At 37.0% G+C, this 19,173-nt stretch overlaps 1 protein-coding gene across 3 annotated transcripts; it reads right to left on the reverse strand.

Annotated features, from left to right (window-relative positions):
- Positions 1-608: 608 nt before the first annotated feature.
- Positions 609-17,700, reverse strand: gnb1l (guanine nucleotide binding protein (G protein), beta polypeptide 1-like). 3 transcript variants are annotated; one of them, XM_012955666.3, is made up of 7 exons: positions 17,597-17,700; positions 16,602-16,665; positions 15,322-15,450; positions 8,054-8,210; positions 5,036-5,134; positions 3,447-3,662; positions 609-2,661 (listed from the first exon to the last, which is right to left on the reverse strand). In XM_012955666.3, the coding sequence occupies exons 2-7, from the start codon at positions 16,607-16,609 to the stop codon at positions 2,395-2,397; spliced, it is 876 nt and encodes a 291-aa protein (XP_012811120.1). In that variant the 5' UTR covers positions 16,610-16,665; positions 17,597-17,700; the 3' UTR covers positions 609-2,394.
- Between the last annotated feature and the right edge of the window lie 1,473 nt (positions 17,701-19,173).

The following is a 19,173-nucleotide window of genomic DNA, read 5'->3' on the forward strand; positions in this document are numbered from 1 at the left end:
TTATGGTTTAATTCGATCACAAGTTTTTATAATAAATAAGCAAACATTTAAGTTTGGTAAAATTTCCAGTTTCGAAAAAAACCCTCTACAATTCACAAATTCGAAAATTGATAAATAAATCTAAATAGTTTTAGCCAAGTACAATGTGTTTGAAACACATATTTATAGAGGCTGACTTCAGAAAGCACAGGCCAAAAACTATCCACAATGAATAGTTACCTACAAAGACCAACAGAAGCTATACCCAAAGCATGAAAACCTCTGCACTAATCTTGTACATTGTCTACTTCTCTAAACACTTTAGGTTTATGTCCAGAAAAACAGCAGTATGGCTAGTCTATTAGTATGAGAATGTTCCTGCACTATTATATGTTATTATGTTGTGTCTATGTTGCCCAAAACATGCACTTTCTATTATACTGTAGCCTTTAGATCCACTTACAATTCTGAACCATTGCCGACATATGTTTTCTTATCTCCCTGCTGTAAGACAGTTGAATACATTATAATTAAAGCATTATGACATAAGATGAAGGCTCTGCAACCCCATAATTTACCCCTTATTTAAGATAAATATATGACTTCTATTTAATAACTACATTTCTAAATGTGTCACACGCACACATATGTATTTATTACACAATGTAAAAATGATGTAAGGTCATTGTGTTCACCCATTTCAAAACACGACGGAACGCGACATACACACAAAGGCAAAATGAACGCGCTGCGCAACCACCCCTTCCCCCGTCCGTGGAAACATTTTACACATAGCAACCGGTCCTTGGTATGAATAAGGTTGGGGACCCCTGGTTTAACAAATAGGGGTATACAGAGTAAGGATCAGAGGGCCCTGCTCGCAATAGCTTACAATCTAGGATATTATACAACAGTAATACAGCTCTTTCCAAATAATATACAATCAAATAAGACAATCTGTAACCCAATGCATAAATTCTCTGTTGTTATTACTGAATCTCAGGTTGTGGCTTCATAATAATAGAGGAAACCAACTGTATAAGTTATAGGGACCATTTTCTATTACAGCTTTTCCCAGATACAATAACTTTTAATTATATCTTTTTTCCACTCAATCAATGAATGTGTTAAAATGTAACCTCCACCCACATGTTTAACATTACAGGCAGTAAATGTTTGTAAGCCCAGACACAAAGGTGTTTATTTATCGCAAAAAAGTTTGAGATTTTTTCCCGGTCAAAAAAAAATGCTGCGAAAAATGTGAATACTCGCAAAAGTATTTCATGAAACCTGGAAAAAGCGTGAAATGGTTGGAAAATAAACAGGTGCTACATAAAGAGAAGTACAAACAGAGATGAGAAAGAAACAAGATGCCAAAAAGGAGTGAGGTAGAAAGTCAACAGGGAGACAAAAGAAGAGTAGAAATACTAACAATGTGATCACTGGGGTGCTATAAAAATATAGTAAGGAGCTGCAGCAGTGCAAAGATTGTGTAGTGAGGGAATACCATGAGAAGAAAACATGGCATTTGTAGTGGAAATAAAGTAAAATGGATTTAGGGATGAAAAGGGCACAGATGGGACGTGTTTGCTTTTGTAGTGCAAAGTAGAAGAATGTGGGTGTGGTAGGGGTGTAGGATGATGAAGCAAATGCATGGGGCAACTGTTGAAATGGTGTCAAAATTATAGAAAAAGATTATAAAAAAGATGAGGACAGACAGCCTCATAATGAAAGGGCTGGGTGCACCTGCATAAAGCAGTGTAAATCCATATTGATGTCAAAAGAATTCTACTTGACTTTTATTTTTTTTTTATTAGACTTATGATTTTGAAGTCAATATTACATGAGAACAAATCGACATAATAGATCCCATACCTGTATACTTTATGTAAAATAAAAACAGAATTGGTACAGGTATGAAATCAATTTACTGTAAACAGCAAAAATAGGACATGTCCTCTCCCTAAAACTGGAAACCCACAATCAGAACACAAACAATTCTTCATTTGGATGATTTGCTTTCTGTATGGAAGACAGTGCCTTGTACTTGATATATACTAAGGTAGAACAAATCTTAACAGCCTTAGCGTATAGTGGTCCATATTCAAACAGAGTCAGCGTAATAGATTGTAAGGTACCCAACCCTCATTTTAACACCAGTCCTTTATGAGAGTCCATTTCCATCCTTTCATGGTCTCAAAACTTGGTTATCGATACACAACTTCTTTGTCATCTGCTTCAACCAGCTGGTATAATTCCAAGAAACAAAAGTATTGCATACCATGACTGGTTTTTGTTTCCATTTTTGACCATTTTCTTTTAAAATACAGTCTTATCCAAAATAGGACTGGATTTAAGTAAAAGTATACTGAAATGTTGTGTATACACAGGGTATGTTTGAGAATATAAAGTATCTTAGGTGTTCTGATATACTGACCATAAACTTATAAGATGGTCTTTTGAGCCAGCTGCAAGCAATCGATCTTCAGGGGTTAAATGGTCTGAAAATGACACACAGTGCACAATAGCTGAGTGATACTGTAACACAGCTAAAGGTTTCATCCGCTTCCACCCGAATACTCGAATTCGATGGTCCCAGCCTGCAGTAGCTAAGATCTTTCTGTCTTGTCGGAGGACTACATCTGAAATTCCAGGGTTGACAAGCTCTTGTGTTTTGTAAGCCTCAAGAAACAGAATATAATTATTAGAACTCTTGATACCTAATATTTGCTCTTAAGGTTAGGAGAAGTGGGACTCTTTGGTGATTACTTGTACCAGCAATAAAAATCTCCACCGGTAGCTTCCTATCATCAAGACAAAGTATAGTTGGGTGGGAGAGTGGGAAGTGTTTGATCATTGCTATTGTTGTCAGGATCACAATGGACTACAGTAAAGAGACTGTCTACTTTCTTTATTTTGAAAGTTATTACCAGTTCTTTGTTGACTGACTAGAAACATACTATCCTCTTACAATTGCCATGATTAACCAGTGTACATAATCTTAAGAGAAAAGACCAGAGAACTAAAAGAAGAGTCAAACTGAGTGGGTAAATATGTGTCATGGCTCCTTTACGATTAAGGCAACAATCTGGCAAATACACATCTAAGGTTTGTGAAATCCTCTCTGCTTTTTCATAATTTTATTATACCTGTACTTAATAACTATAACTTAATGAATTAAATTGCTAAATTCAAAGAAGAAGATTCAAAATGAACAAAAATCTTATTGTGGGATTTCCAGAATCCTTACGCTACTGTTTCAAAGTGACCAGACAATTAAAAAAAATCCCAATTAAACAGAAAGCAGCCACACCACATATTTCAAAGAATTCATCTGGAGTGACTAACTTGAAACTTGGGACTGATTGATTAGCTTGGGGCTACTAACGAAACCATTTTTCAGACTGTGAGACATTAAGTGCAAAACTGGATGAGTAGACCGGAAAAAAAAAGACAGGACTCCTTACCTTCAGGTTCTGCTGTTCATCAAGGCTCCAGACATTTAGCACTCTCTCTGAGGATCCTGATGCCCCTCTGGCCTTAAGGCAGTCAAAGTCAAGGCTCATCACAGGCTCCATGTGGCAAGTGAGTCGGCTCATCAATCTGTGTTCCAAAACATTCCACAGAGCCACTGAGCCATCCTCATAGCCAACAAGAAGAAGGGGGCTTGGACCAGAGATGGGCTGGCAAAATAATCACAAAACAAATAATCCTTACAAAGGGGTTAAAGGGAAATATCTTGAAATTCTTTATGTTTAACAGTTTTACAAAAATAACAAAATGCTTATTTTAATTACTAATAATAATTAGAAAACTATTGCTTATATTATTAAACTAAAGCTTGGTTTGCCAGCACTTAAAATAAAAGTTGTTGATTACCATCATATTTGGAACTATAAGCTACAATATGTTGCACTTTTTTGCCTATGTCTGCTGCTTAAGGGTTAACAAGAAAACTACCAACTACTGTAACCAATCAGAAAGATAATTTGATAAATGATTTTGGAGTTCAAAGGGCGTGACACTCTGACCAGACACCTAATTTATTTCAGCCTCTGAAATAACTCAGAGGAGAAGGAAATTCAGTTGATTGTGTGACACTTTCTAGAAAAAGGGATTCATCATCTCTCAAGAGAAAACTGCAACAGCCAGTGAGACGGCAACTGACCAAGCTAGGTTAAAAAAAAAAAAAAAAAGTCCAAGGGGACATCAGGTTTAGAACTATAAATAATGTTAAGAGACCAACCACCTTATCTTTTTTTTAAGTATGCAGAGAAATGACAGGTCATAGCCTTGTTAATGGTTTTCACCTTGGGCTTACTTATTTTTAAATCAGATTTCCTTGCCCATTGCTCCTGAATAGTAATATTTTACTAGACATCAAATATATCCACCTCTTGAAAATGCATTAAACACAAATGCTTTCTATCTATCATAGAGATCTCCCATGAACGGGGCAGAACTTGATATCCAACAAATGTATTAGAGTCCTACTTTAAATATAAATAACTGAAATTTAGGCCTGAATGATAAGTCACTATGTCACATAACAGGGGTAGTCACAAGAACATATTTTTCTGAAATACAAAAGTAACCCCCGCTTATTTAAAATTAATATTCAGAAAAATATATACTGTTCCAGCTATTCCAAACCATTTTAGACAAAATAGGAATGAATAACAGACAGAGATACATACATGTATTACCAGACCTGGAAACTGTTCCTGCAAAGCCATATGTTTTACAGAGTGCTCAGACTTGATAAGAGCAGGGCCTAATACAAAAGACATATTTGCAATTTATTGTGGCCTCAAGTATATTATGGAAATAAACCTACTGTTTGGTCTGTGTTTTTTTAAGGCAATAGCACATGGGGAGTTTTCCAAGTCTTTTTACTCCGCAGGAATTAAAAGCTCTGTGAGTGCTCCTTACCTCGTGTATCAGTTATTGTTGCTGTATGTAATCTGTAAGTTCATTGTATACACCTATTTATTGTATAGCGCTGCATAATATACCCCCATTGACTTGTAAGGCTGCAGTCCAAAAAATGATTTACCTGCCATAACTTCATGCACATAGCCATACCCCATTGGTTATCTGTGCTGAGCTTCATTGAGGAGACTATCTTTTTGGAATTAAGATCCAAAACCTGGACCTGTAAAAAAGAAACACATTAATTCACCCAGAGGCACAATTTAGGTAAAGGTAGTAGTCAAAATATTAAAATCCAAACTGAACACTGATTTTTTTTATGCAAAAAATACAGAAAAAAGTGTGACCCCAGGAGCAAGTACATGCAACAGCAATGATCCAAACTAAGTATTTATTGCATTCAATGCAAAATACACTGATCACCTCTTGCCAGGGACACATTAAATATGAGTGCGTCAGAAATCAATTCAAAACAATTTTGCGCTACCAGATTAATTTTATGGGCAGCACTGTGAGTTTAGAAGAGTTTAGCAGTACAGGTATAGGACCCATTATCCAGAATGCTCGGGACCTGGCGTTTTCCAGACAAGGGGTCTTTCCGTAATTTGGATCTCCTACCTTAAGTTTGCTAAAAAAAAATCTATTTAAACAGTAATTAAACCATCTAGGATTGTTCTGGCTCCAATAAAGATTAATTATATCCTAGTTGGGATCAAGTACAAGGTACTGTTTTATTATTACATAGAAAAAGGAAACAATTTTTAAAAATGTGAATTATTTGATTAAAATGGAGTCTATGGGAGATGGCCTTTCTGTAATTCGGAACTTTCTGTATAATGGGTTTCTGGATAAGGGGTCTGATACCTGTACTATTTTACATTGCTGGGATGTACAAAGAGTTTGTATATTCTCCCCTTATTTGTGTGGGTTTACTATGGATACTCTGGTTTTCTCCCACCTCATTGGTAAATTGAAGAGAATGTGTGTGCTCTGTCCATATATATGAAATGAATGCAGTAAACAGCAGCAGATTAGTGTAAGTGCAGAATTTTATAGCTGACCATATTCTAATTCATGATCTGAAAAATCTACCCTTTAAAACTAAACACCTAAAATGTACATTGTCCAGGGGTCATTTAAAACTGAACTCTGCATGGTTGCCCAAATACCAATGCAATCGGTGTCAGATCTAATCCTGTGAAATCTCTGGCATGTGAAGGGTTAAAGGTGATAGCAACAATGGCGATTACATGGGTTTACCCAGTAAGTGTTTACCATTCAGCAATTTTAATTTTTGTAGATGGAAAGGCAGTTTTGGCCACTTTGCTACCCGCAGGAAAGGTGATATCCTGAAGATTTCATTGCCCTGTCTGCCTTTACCCTAAAAGTGTTCACTTATATACTGATAAGAAGGAAATCCCTGCTAGCAAAATGGCTACATTTGGTTTTCCCTATTGATCCTGAATCAGAGTAAGAGAAAAACAAGATGTACAACAAATATTGCAATAAGATAATAAATGAGTGAAAAATAAAAAACAAGATGTACAACAAATATTGCAGACAAGCATAACTGATAAAGAAATGCAAGATGTACCTATACCTACCCAATAGCTTACAATCTAATTTTTTACTTTAAACGTATACAACTTTATCTTATGAACTATACATTGGAATGTAAATCTTGCTGTTCTAAGTGCTAGAAATTAAGAAAAATGATTGCTAACTTTGCCGGAGGGGACCAGTGTTCCTGGGTGGTTATACTAGACAAAACCAGATGCACACCCTTTTTCAAATTAAAAAGAAAACTTTCAAATACATCTGGAGCCATGGCAGAATTGTGTGTAGCTCATAAATGCAGCCACAAACAAATATACGCCTGCTCATATCACATAATGAAGATAAGACTCTGAAGAGATAAAATTAATCATTTTTTTGGGTTACAGCCAAGCATAAAGACTTCCTGAGATTAGAGGTGTACCTTGGCATTAGAAGGAGGATTTAATAAGCAGGGATGGTGCCACAAGCTAACAGTTGTGGTTAAATAAGAATAACTTTATGGACTATAGTTTAATTTAAACTGTCTTAAAGTCTACTTTCCTTGCACTGTAGAAAATAATCCAGAGCTGGATCTCTATGAAAAATATATTTTTCTCTCGTTATTATTTCTATTCTGTGAGATGCTAATAAGCAGTGCGCACATCACCCACCCCACTCCTGCTTTATCCTGAATACAATTTAGAAAACAGCTAGTAAAAATATAAAGCTAACAGCTTTTGCTACTTGTATTTTACTGTTGCCCTTTAATGTAATCAGATGAAAAGAAAGGAAAATTGACTACAATAAGACAAGCACAAGGAGACATGCAAATAATTTGCAGTGTCATTAAACCCATCATTAGTGCTGACATTAAACGACAGTTTAATTAGTTTTTACAGGGCAAGCAATTGGGCGTAGACAATTATTAGGTTTTGATGTGGGCACGTTTAAAATCATGTTGCTCTCACTTCAGTTCAACGTGAAAATCCTGATTCATGATTTTTGCAAAGTGTTCCAGACTTGCAGCCAGACTTTGGGGAGCCTTGTTTGTGAGAGCCACCTAGCAATCCAAAAGGAAAAGTCTCCAGTCTGGAGAATATATTAAGTTATATGCAGCCACATCATAAAAACAAAATTAATAACAACACATACATTGCCAACAAATTAAAACTTTAAACACAAGCTAAAGCAATGTTGTACAGTGTGTAATATTCAGAATTCTACTTTGTTTGAAATTATGGTTGCTTGTTTACAGCAAAACAAATAGACGCTGTTTCTGTTTACAGTGCCTTTATTTACCCTTTCAAACTTCGGTCGACTTTTGTTACCAGAGGCAGGGCCTGAAGGAGCTATGGTGAAACATGCATTGGCGTTTCTTCTTTACATTAGTTATAGGGAGGGTGCTGAGGCAGACTTGTGTTAAGTTCAAGGTTGAAAACTTACATTTTACCTACTACTTTTAACAGCACAAATAAAAGTTACATTTTAACTACATGTTCCTTAACCATAAATGCATTGTCTTACAAATTCTATCCCTTTTACATATTAGGTGAACTTTTGAGGGTGGTGGTGCCAGGAATTTTCTCTAAAGTAAGGCATTGCTTACCTGTGAACTGTCCTTTCCTGGCATAGCTAAAAGGCAACTTTCAGTCTTCAGTAAAGAACATTTACAGAATCCAACACTCTCCACAGGAACAGAGTCAATTTCTTCCCTTCTGCCTTCTGCTAAATTCCATGTACGGATTTGAAGGTCTCTGCCCTGGCTGTGTTGAGAAAGACAAGAGAAGATGCTATGAGATACAATAAATTATTTGGGAGGGTACAGATAAAATTACTCACATATTAAATAGATCTTTAAAAAACTGAACACAATGTTTAGCATCAGGTCTCACCTATAGAGTATCAATATAACCTCTGTATTTCTCTGCTTCTAATACAGATTCCTTTACTCACACAGCTTTATGGCATTGCTTTTAATGTTCAAGTTATCTTATAAGTTACTTCCTAATAGTGTTCTTAACATGCAATCCCCTGTATTGAACGCAATTCTGCAGACACTGTTAAGTATATAGTAGCCCTTTCAATTTTTCTTGCCAGAAGAACAGCAACTCTGGAACCCCACATTTCCCATTAAACCTCATTTAAACACAATGCAGAAACACAGACTCTACATTTTATGCCACAGTTACTTTTGCATAACTGATGTAGAAATTACATCAGAGAGAACACTGATTGGGTGACTGTGAATAAAGTTAGACTGACATATTCCAAGCAAGCTTATTATAGATGAAAGGCTACAATTTAGGCAAAAAAAGAAATGAAATTAAAGATATGAACTATAGCAAAGGATCATGTAGTAGTATCGCTTATTGACAGAATGCTGCTACAATGTTAACAAGCATTTAAAAGAGATTTGATTCAGAGTTGCAAACACTACTGAATATAAATAAACCACTGATTCACCCACACATTGAACAAGGGACACAATATTGGCCAACAACTGATGAAAAAAAAAAATAGATATAGACCAGATAAGGCTTTAGTGAAGGACAACCAGATTTATTTTCCTCTTGCTCGGCTTGAACATTCAAAAAAATAAATCCTTATAAAAAAAAAAAACACATGAATAGATTTACTGCATTTTAGCAAGAAAGGATTATGTAGCCGTGTCTATTAAACAGCAAGCAAGAAGGAATTGATCAAGGGAGTTATCAAATTACTATTTTTGGAGTCAGAAAGAAAACTGTTCCACATCCCCAAGAGACTGAATTGAGTCCACAGCAGAGGCATTGTTTACGTTTCTCTGGGTCTTAGAAAAGCTTAATGGGCATGTCTTATTTTTAATACTACAATGTAACTATGTAATAATAATGAAAACATCACTAGGGGATCAGGGTTAAAGAAAGATAAATGAATATTTTAATGTGCACATGAAATATACTCAACATAAAAGGATTAATGAAACCTTCTATACTGAGATTCAATATGGACTCAATATAGATTAAAACAGTGCTGTTCAACTCTTTAAAGGTAGTGTGTCAATTTGTCTTACCACATTGTGTGCCGGTTTATATTAAAATGATGATGTCGTATAAAGAAGTCTGTGGAGACCTTAAGCAGACTGGGGGCCATAAAAATTCACATGCCTGCCTTTAAAAAAGTAAAAGGAGAGGGAATTTTATTTACATTAAACTCATGCCCCTGTTGCCTGATAGGTCAGTCTTATGCTTGTGTTCCAAATTCTAAAAAAACAACTTATCTGGCAATTCTCGGGTAACAATGCTTAAGGGCTGTGGCAGACAGGGAGATTAGTCAAATCTCCCTTGTTGTGGGTGACTAAACTACCCGAAATGCCATCCCACCAGCTAGAATGTAAATCACTGGTGGGATGGCATACGTGGCAACTTCGACGATTTCGGCAAATCGCAGCGCAGCATATGCTATCCCACCGGCCATGTACATTCTAGCCGGTGGGATGGCATTTCAGGGAGATTTGTGGCGGACAACTAATCTCCCCATCTGTCACGGCCCTAAGAGGAATGTAAAATGCAGTGATCTGTAAGGGTATATTCCAGCGATTTCCTGTAGGTGGCATATTGCTGCTTGTCCCATTGTCCTTAGAATAAACAGTTACATGCCCAAACTAACATTTTCCAACAAAGCCCTACAATCTTACAGTGAGTATGCAAGCACACTTCAGCATCCTAAAGAAACTGAGATATTTACAAAGCCAAAATGATTTAGTGGGTTAAAAAAGCTAAACTATTTGAGGAGTGCACCATGAGCAGGCTACAACTGAACTGTTTTGCTGCAGTCCTAAGCTTTTGTCAAATAAACACATAAACACAATGAGCAGGTCTTTTAGGGTTAAACTCCACGGGAGATTTGGTAAAATGGTGTTGGAATCGAACCGAACTGAATCCTACAAGTTGGATGTAATTGCATGGGTCAAAATAAAATGGGACCGATACGAAAATCTGATGTGTCAATAAAATTAAAGGATTGCTAGCCGACATGACACACTTGTTGGAAGGAAATGCTGCAAGCTGCATCTAAGTCTGACAAGATAAAATCTGTTGGTGTCTGACAGACTGAAATACGTGTCGGTTATATGAATTTACTTACAGAAAGATTTTGATAGTCATGTTGTTTTCCAAGACACTGAACTTCCATTTGAAGTCCCCCTTTTCTTTAACTGTAAGGAAGTATAATATAATTGGTGGTGCTTTGGCATCTTATAGCAGCCCCTCTGGCTTTTGCCAGAATCAACAGATTGCCAGTTTGGGCCTGTGTCTGACTGACAAACAAATGCTAAAAACTCATTGGGATGTAGCCGCATATTTTTATATTTAGCTATTCAAGTTTTAATTCAGAAACATATTTAATATTCTATCTGATCATGATGACTACAAGAATTCAGTGTAAGAACCTATGCCCTGGGCAAGCTCGGACTGACAATTGTGTATTGTGGCAAATGCCAGAGGGGCTACTGTAAGATGCCACAGACAGTCACCATTTATTGGGGTGGGGGGGAGATTTTTGGGTCTCTATGTACTTAAAATTACAGGGTCTGTTTTGAATCCCAGTGCAGACCTGGCCCTGTCATTTAGTAAATTTGCAAATAAAGCTTTAGTTGATGCTTATGAGTATGCACAAATGTGCTTGCATATAAATTTTTATCTTGTGTATTGGAATTAGCACCAGTATAGTTGCGGGTGAAAGAAGCCAAAAAAACTGACAATAAAAACTACTCTTTAGACACTTCTACTTAATAGTATATGAATATATTCCATTAAAAGTGGGTAAATATTGCTCCCAAATAACAACTGAAATAGCACACAAAACTCTGCTACTGAATACATGTTAAAAAATGCTCATGATAAAACTGAGCATTGAAAAAGATTATTAATAAATTATAAAACATGTAGGTAAAGAGAATCAACGACCTAAAAAACTGGCAACCCGAAAGATGTGAAAATTGAAAATTCCCCATATTTCAGTGGTTTCTAAGCTGTGGGGCTGCCCTGGGGGTGGTAAGACTTTGCCTGAAGGCCAGTTGGGCTAAACTCTTATTACATTATATTATTTTATATTATATATATTCTTAAAGCCTCAGCAAACCTGAACTAAACCCAAAAAGTTTAAAACATTTGCTTTGTTTAAATTAACAAATGAACAATTCCTCATTTTTGACTGACTGCCTTTACATAGGTGCCTTGCATTTGTTTGTTGAGAGTTAACCTAGTATAAATCTGGTCGGATGGCAAACAGTACATTTGAGGCATTTTGTACCAAATTATAGAAAGAATGCTTACACAGAAAACATCAGCTCCATAACACTGTAGACTTAAGATCCCATACCTGTATTCCATTATCCAAGCAAAAAGTGCTAAAACTGCAGAATTAGCAAAGTTGAAAGAAGCCTTGTAGTACATGTAAGGTAATTGATGTTGCCCTACGGACCATATAATGAACATGATATTACAGCTGCAGAATTATTTGGGTTGAAAGACAAATTAGAATCTTTACCCATCCAGCTAACAGATAACTTGGCACTCAGAGTCACTAGACTTGATGTCTAATGTAAAACAGACATTCGGCAATTGACTATAGCATCTCATAGACAGTAAGTAGGCTTTGCTCAGAACATCAAGTACAGCAGCTGCCAAAGAGAAGCAATAACTTGTTAATTGTCTTCAGGGTAAAATTACAAAGGAACGCGTAGTCAGTCCATGTTTTTCATTAAATAGATTCAATGATTTCATGAAAGATTGGATACAATGTAAATGTAGTTGTACCCTCTGGTAATCATTTGGGACAAGAAGCCACAAACTACTTCCAAAAATTTACTTTAAGATCATATATGTGCTGCAATAGCCTTATTGACTAACCAGACACATACACCCTGAAAAGTTGCGTTTTATTTGCTAAAACACACTAAATACCAAATGAGTTACAGTTTCTTCTGGTTCTGAAGAATCTAAAATTAAACTGCTGTAAACTAAACTAAAACCATATTAGGAGTGTTTTCACTCGGGTGTAAGTACTTATAGTATTTAATTTAACTACATATGGAGCTTTTTAAGTCTGGCTATGTGGGATACTGAACCCACACAGAACAAGAAGCTAACATCAGCAATAGAAAGAGGTAGCTATTCAGAATACAGGCATAAAAAGCAGGTGTCCACATGGAAAGCTGCACATAGTGCAGGAGAAAGTGGCAGAGTGGGTTGAATTGGTCCTCCGAGCCCTTTCTTATTTGTTACATTAGAGCTGAATAGGCTTGAGTAAGGCTTCACATAACATCAATGTTGGCAATAGCCCACATGATCCATATTTTAACCACCGTTAAATAATGGAAGTGATTAGGGAATTATCCAGCTGAGCCTTGAAGTGTGTGATACCTCCTGCTTTCTCCTGACCTTTTCTCCAGCTGGCTGTGGCTGCGTATGACTGGCTTGGCAGTTGCCACACATTACTGGTGCATGTATCACAGTAGGTGGTGGTTACCTAACTGGCTGGCAGTAAGCGTACCTCAGAAATAGTTATTGGATGCCTAAACTGGAACTATGGAATGGCCATCTCCCATAAAATTAATTTTACACAAATGTATTAAAAAAAAGCATTTCCTTTTTCTTTGTAAATAGTACCTGTAAGTGATCCTAATATAAACTATGTATGGAGATACAAAATGCAGAAAGATCCCTTATCACGAAAACCCCAGGTCCCAAGCATTCTGGATCATAGATCCTATACGTGTAGTCACATGACAGGCCAAGACTCTAATCATTACAGATATGTTTCTGGTTGTGAGGTGTAGCAGCCCTTTCACTTTCCCTATGCCTCATGCTGACTACCTGCAAGAGTTTTGAAGTTTGAAGAGTTTTGAAGTTTTTTAGTGTCAGTATCACTTTAAGGTGACCTCTCCTGAATCAGTCACATATCTGTCAGAAACCTGACAACAGAATGATGCCTGCACCCATTCTGATTCATGATGGACCTAACTTAAGCAATCCTGAGAAATGGCAGTCTAACATTTTATTCAGAATTAAAACATCCTATCACACAAAAACATTTTCCCCTTTCATAAATAAGGGAAAGTGTGTTAAACACTACATGCAATGTAACACCCTGGAGTTGCTGTCAGTGCAAAATGGTCTCGTAGCCTTAGGTTTTCATGAAAGCAAAATGAGGCTCTCATACTAATACAAATAATAAATAAGTTGTAATTAGACTTACTTTTTTACTTTGTACTTTTGTACGTTCCTGGTGTAAAAGTACAAAGCACTATGAAATATTTTACAGAATTTTGTTTAATCTGACTATCTGAAACTTGAATTAGCCCTCCTGCAAAATTATTTAAAAAGAATGCTCATTAGTGTGGAGATAATGGTATTCTATTATCCAATTACTAGGATTCTATTCTGTCTAAGGCCAAGGGTACACACAGCCTTTTCTCTGCTAGAGTAGATATGAAGATCTGTGCCCATCTACCCTGTATTAGGGGAAACTGACAGGCATAGCATCAGCTTGTCAGAGCACAAGGTGGACTTTGGCATGAAAGTGTAAATTCAGTGTTTCCGAGCCAAAATTCACCCAGAGCACGCAATGATGGACTGATGCTGTGTCATTCAATGAGCGCAAAGCAGACAGTACAGACAGTAGTGGATCGGCTTAACACTGTGTGCGCCACTGGCATAACAAACAGGGTGAAGTTTGAGTGACAGAGGTGAGCTAAACAAGGCAAAAAGGGACATTTAATCTACTCCATGTTTGATCCTTGCAAGGTAGATATTTATATTAATAGTACAAATTTAAACAGGGGGATTATCTGTTCATTGGGAATCTATTTACCTTGTGTCGGTTCCAGTGCAGGCATACATGGCAGATATTGGCTCTGAAATGCTAACTCCGGCATTTCACACCACTATGTGACTACACCTGGGCCAACACAATGGTTCCGGGTGCAGGCAAGGAAGAGGGCTGATGCCATTGTAGGGGCAAAAACACGCATAGCCTGAACAAGAAAATCTGCATCTTGAAGTATGTATGTATGTATGTGTAACTTTATTTATAAAGCGCCACAAGGGTACGCAGCGCTGTACAGTCTTACAGAATACAAAATTACACACAGGGAGGACAAGTGATATAATAAATAAATACAATAAATACATATATGTACATATATATATATATATATATATATATATATATATATATATATATATATATATAAGAGCCATGTGGTATGAGACACAGTAGGAAGGAGGTCCCTGTCACGTAGAGCTTACAATCTGAGTTGAAGTGGAAAAGTCAAGTCAAGCAGCCTCAAAAATGACCACAGAACTCACTCAATATGAAAGACTTCACATAATTAGCTTGGCAAGTCTATATTTATGGTAAATATGATATTTAAAAATCTTTTATAACTTATGTTGCAGAATATCTTTTTCTAGATTTTTCCTTTTTCCAAAATGATAGCAATGGGAACACCGCCATTTTTTACATCGCAAAAGAAAATTAATTCTAAGCTATTTTTACAATAAATATTAACTAACATATTCAGTGGTTTTAAGGTTATTTATAATTGTAATTAAAGTTGAAACAGCATTTCCTTCTCACTTACTGGTCTCTGGTTTTGACTTTTCAAACAATGTAACAGAAGCCAACTTTCCTTCAGGTCACTTGATTGGCTATCCTCTGCCATACCATCTGAAGAGTCATAACCAGTACTGCAGAGAGTGCAGAAAACCAGACTTTTTTTTAATAAATGCATGTTGAAATTGCTAAGAGTTACAATTTATTTCAGTGTGTAAAAAAATGTTTTGTAGGATTTTTGCGCGCATCTTTTAAAAACATATTTAAAAGCTTTACCTTAACAACAATTCCCTGTTATGAAACAGTGTATGGAGCCAGTAGATGGATTTCCCCTGATGACCACTGAGCACTGTCTCAGATCTCCGAGTATTTAAATTCCACACATGGACAAGACCATTTGAGGACCTGGAATTAAGACCTCATTAAAGAAACATGAAAGCGGTATATTCAACAGCATTGGTGTATATGGAATACTGAATTTTGTGCTGCATGCATCATACTGCACACAGCTTACTGCATACAGTTCTCTAAAAAGCAGACTGATACACTGTATTACAGCCAGGTCCAGACTAAGATTCAAAATAGGGTCTGGCATTTTAAGTACACAGAGACCCAAACAGCCCCCGACAGGCCCAATAAATAGTGACTGTCTATGGCATCTTATAGCAGCCCCTCTGATATTTGCCAAAATCCAGGCACGTCCAGGCCCGATCACAGCCCTATCACATAACAGATGACTTTTAAAGTACATGTTCCTCACATGTAGATGTGTTTTCCATTATTGATTTAGTGATACCAATTGGCACATTTAAATATGACAATGCAAAGTCCAGTTGGTATCACTGAATTTGGCGACAAAAAGACAAATATTTGGAATAAATAAAAACAAATGGTGGTTATTTTTTTTACCTAAACAGGGCTTTTAGACCTTAATTAGGATCTATTAAAAAACAAGGCACTTTTTAAAATCAGTTACAATGCAAAACATTTAAGTGATTGTAAAAGGGATTGCGTCAGAATAATGTCCTGGTTTCTCTACAGTAGAGCAAAATAAGCAAATCACTTGTTTTCTCAACTGAATTTGCTAGAAGAAGGGTCCGCAGCATTACTGTCCTCTAAGGTGCAGACACACAGAGCTACTAGTCACATCTAATCAAAGGTGAGTATATCGAAATGATCCACTTATTTGGTCCAAAAGAGCTTTATAGTGTATATATAGTTATAGTATAGTATCTTAGAGTGTATGGCCAGCTTAACATGCTACAGTGTCTCCTATGCGCATTGGCTTATCATTACCAGGCTTTTCAAATCCGCTATTGCTGTGCACAGTAACTTGGAATAGCGTATAATCTAAACCAACATCTAATAAAGTTATTCTGACACTGCAAAGCTTTAGCACTAGAGTTACCCGTTAGCTACAACTGCTGCATATAAAATAACTTTATAAACTACATGATTAATAACAGGGACACTGAGAAGAGAAGTGGTATTTACCCTGAGAAGAGAAGTGGTTGACTTGGTCTATGAACCATACAACTAAAATGCAAAGAGTTCACCTCTGCATCGATCCCCCGAAGGTCAAACTTTGGATCAGGAGATGGAAGAGCCATTTTGAGTACACTAGTATAAAAAAAATATATTAATAGGCAATCAAAAACAAGCACACAGACAGTATTTCAGCAATTCACTTTGTTACATATTTTGTTTGACACTTGCAAAAGTAAGTACATGAGTTTGCGTCTGTGAAAATACTAGCACTCATCTGTCTTTAAAGGAACAGTAACACCAAAAAATGAAAGTGTATCAAAGTGATTCAAATATAGTGTACTGTTGCCCTGCACTGGTAAAAGCTGTATGTTTGCTTCAGAAAGACTACTATAGTTCATATAAACAAGCTATTGTGTAACCGTGGCTGCAGCCATTAAAACTGAAATAGGGCTAAATGACACAGGTTCCATAGCAGATAATGGATAAGCACTATAGAACACAACTGTATTTTACAGAGCTTATGTTATCTTCTATGCAACCTGTTTCTTTCTTATCTTAAACAGCTACCCCTGTCACTACTTAGCAGATTCTTTATATAAAACACAGCAGTTATTCTGAAGCAAATAAACTTTTACCAGCGCAGGTCAGCAGTACATTGCATTTTATTTTCTGGTGTTACTGTTCCTTAAATTATTCTACATTTTACATAACTGATGAAAATATTGAGTTCTTAATGAACTTTTATTAATATGGATAACAATACAAACATAATGCATTGTTCTGTTAATAAACCTATATTCCATAGAAAGGAAAGTGAAACAGACATATATTGCCCTCATTCGCTTGTATTTTCTTATGTATAAAGCAGATGAGTGGTTGAGACGGCAATCCTATATCAGCAGGCACAGAGTAAGAGCACTACTCTGAGTGCAGTTATTGCTGCTGTAAGATTCTGACATGTTTACTGCAGAGACCATCACTTCCTCAGAAGGTGGCGCAAAATGGGTATTCTGCCATATATATTTATTAAATACACGTGAAAAACGGTCAAAGGCGGTCTTACATTGTTCCACAGTAGTAATCTGTGCTGTTTTTTCCACCCAGGTCACATGTATTAAACTAAACGCCAGTCAGTCTGACAGCTAATCCCGGCGCCACAAGTATCATCTCGCGAGATGTGACTGCGCATATATAGGCGTAATGACGTAACACGTCCCCCCTTTGGGGGAGTGGCGAACAACTATTGGGGCTGTTGACTAGGACACTGGCTGCATGCAGTACATTATGTTGGGTGTCTGTTGACGTTAGTATCTCCTCTTAGTGTTAGGGATTAAAACGAATAATAATTTATTTAGTGTTGGTTTTAAAGTTTGCCTGGCGTGATCACAGCAACCAGACCGTGAGACTCAGTATAGCGGCAACCACGGTTTTCCATTGTTTCCAGCAATACCTGACTTTCTCAGAGCTTTACACAGTTTCACCAGGAAGGTTTTGCCCAGACTAGGGCATAGTGAGATTAAGTATTATTTATGTGCCAAGGATTCCAGTGTTTTCTTGTGCAAGCAAGGGGAAGTCAAAATAATGACTAGGTATTTTTTTGGTTCTTAGTGTGACAGTGACATTAGATGGTACAGGTATGGGACCTGTTATCCATAATACTCAGGACCTGGGGTTTTCTGGATAAGTGGTCTTTCCCTAATTTCGATCTCCTACATTAAAGGAGACATATTGGATAAATGGAAAAAAAGGTAATTTTGTAGGTAATTATGAATAATTTACGGTGCTGGTTTCACTTTGTGCTAAAAATTAATCCTCTCTGTAACAATGGCCCCTTTATTGGAGCTCCCTATAGATCCTCTCACTTCTCCTTCTAGCATAGGTCCCAACTGTCCCGCTTTACGCGGGACAGTCCCGGTTTTTGCCTTTTGTCCCGCTGTCCCGGATACTTATCAAAATGTCTCGCGGTGCCTTTAAGAGTCCCGCTCGTCTGCAGGTCTTCTCGGGTTTTCTCGGCTCATTCCGTCACTACTATCTTCGGATCTTCACGGCTTCTTCCGCACGTTTGTCTTCGGCTCTTTCCGGCTCCTTCAGGTGCTTCGGCATCTCGGTCCTTTTTGTAGTTGTCTGCAAGTCTCGCGATATGTGAGTATGGCAGACCAAGCCATTTCGCTTAAAATTCAGAAGAAACAGGATGGGTGCTGGTGCTGCTCAGGCTGTGGGTCACAAAAGTTACACTGGTGCTGCTGTGCCTTTAGCTACTACTGTACAAGCTCTACTTACGGTTCCTTTTTTAAAAAAAAAATAAGCTTGGTGAGTCCCTGACTGTAACAAAGGTGTTTATTAATAATTAATATTAATTATTTATTAAGAATTAATAAACACTTTTGTTACAGTCAGGGACTCACCAAACTTATTTTTTTTTAAAAAGGAGCAGTAAGTAGAGCTTGTTCAGTAGTAGATAAAGGCACAGCAGCACCAGCGTAACTTTTGTGACCCGCAGCCTGAGCAGCACCAGCACCCACAACAAAAAAAAAATGTGCAGGAAGAAGCTGTGAAGATCCAAAAACAGCAGTGATAGAAGGAGCCAAGGAAACCCGAAGGAAGCCAAAAAGACCTGAAGATGAGCAGGACACTTAAAGA

Source organism: Xenopus tropicalis, chromosome 1 (assembly GCF_000004195.4).
Source record: "Xenopus tropicalis strain Nigerian chromosome 1, UCB_Xtro_10.0, whole genome shotgun sequence".
In the NCBI taxonomy this organism is placed as follows: Eukaryota; Metazoa; Chordata; class Amphibia; order Anura; family Pipidae; genus Xenopus; species Xenopus tropicalis.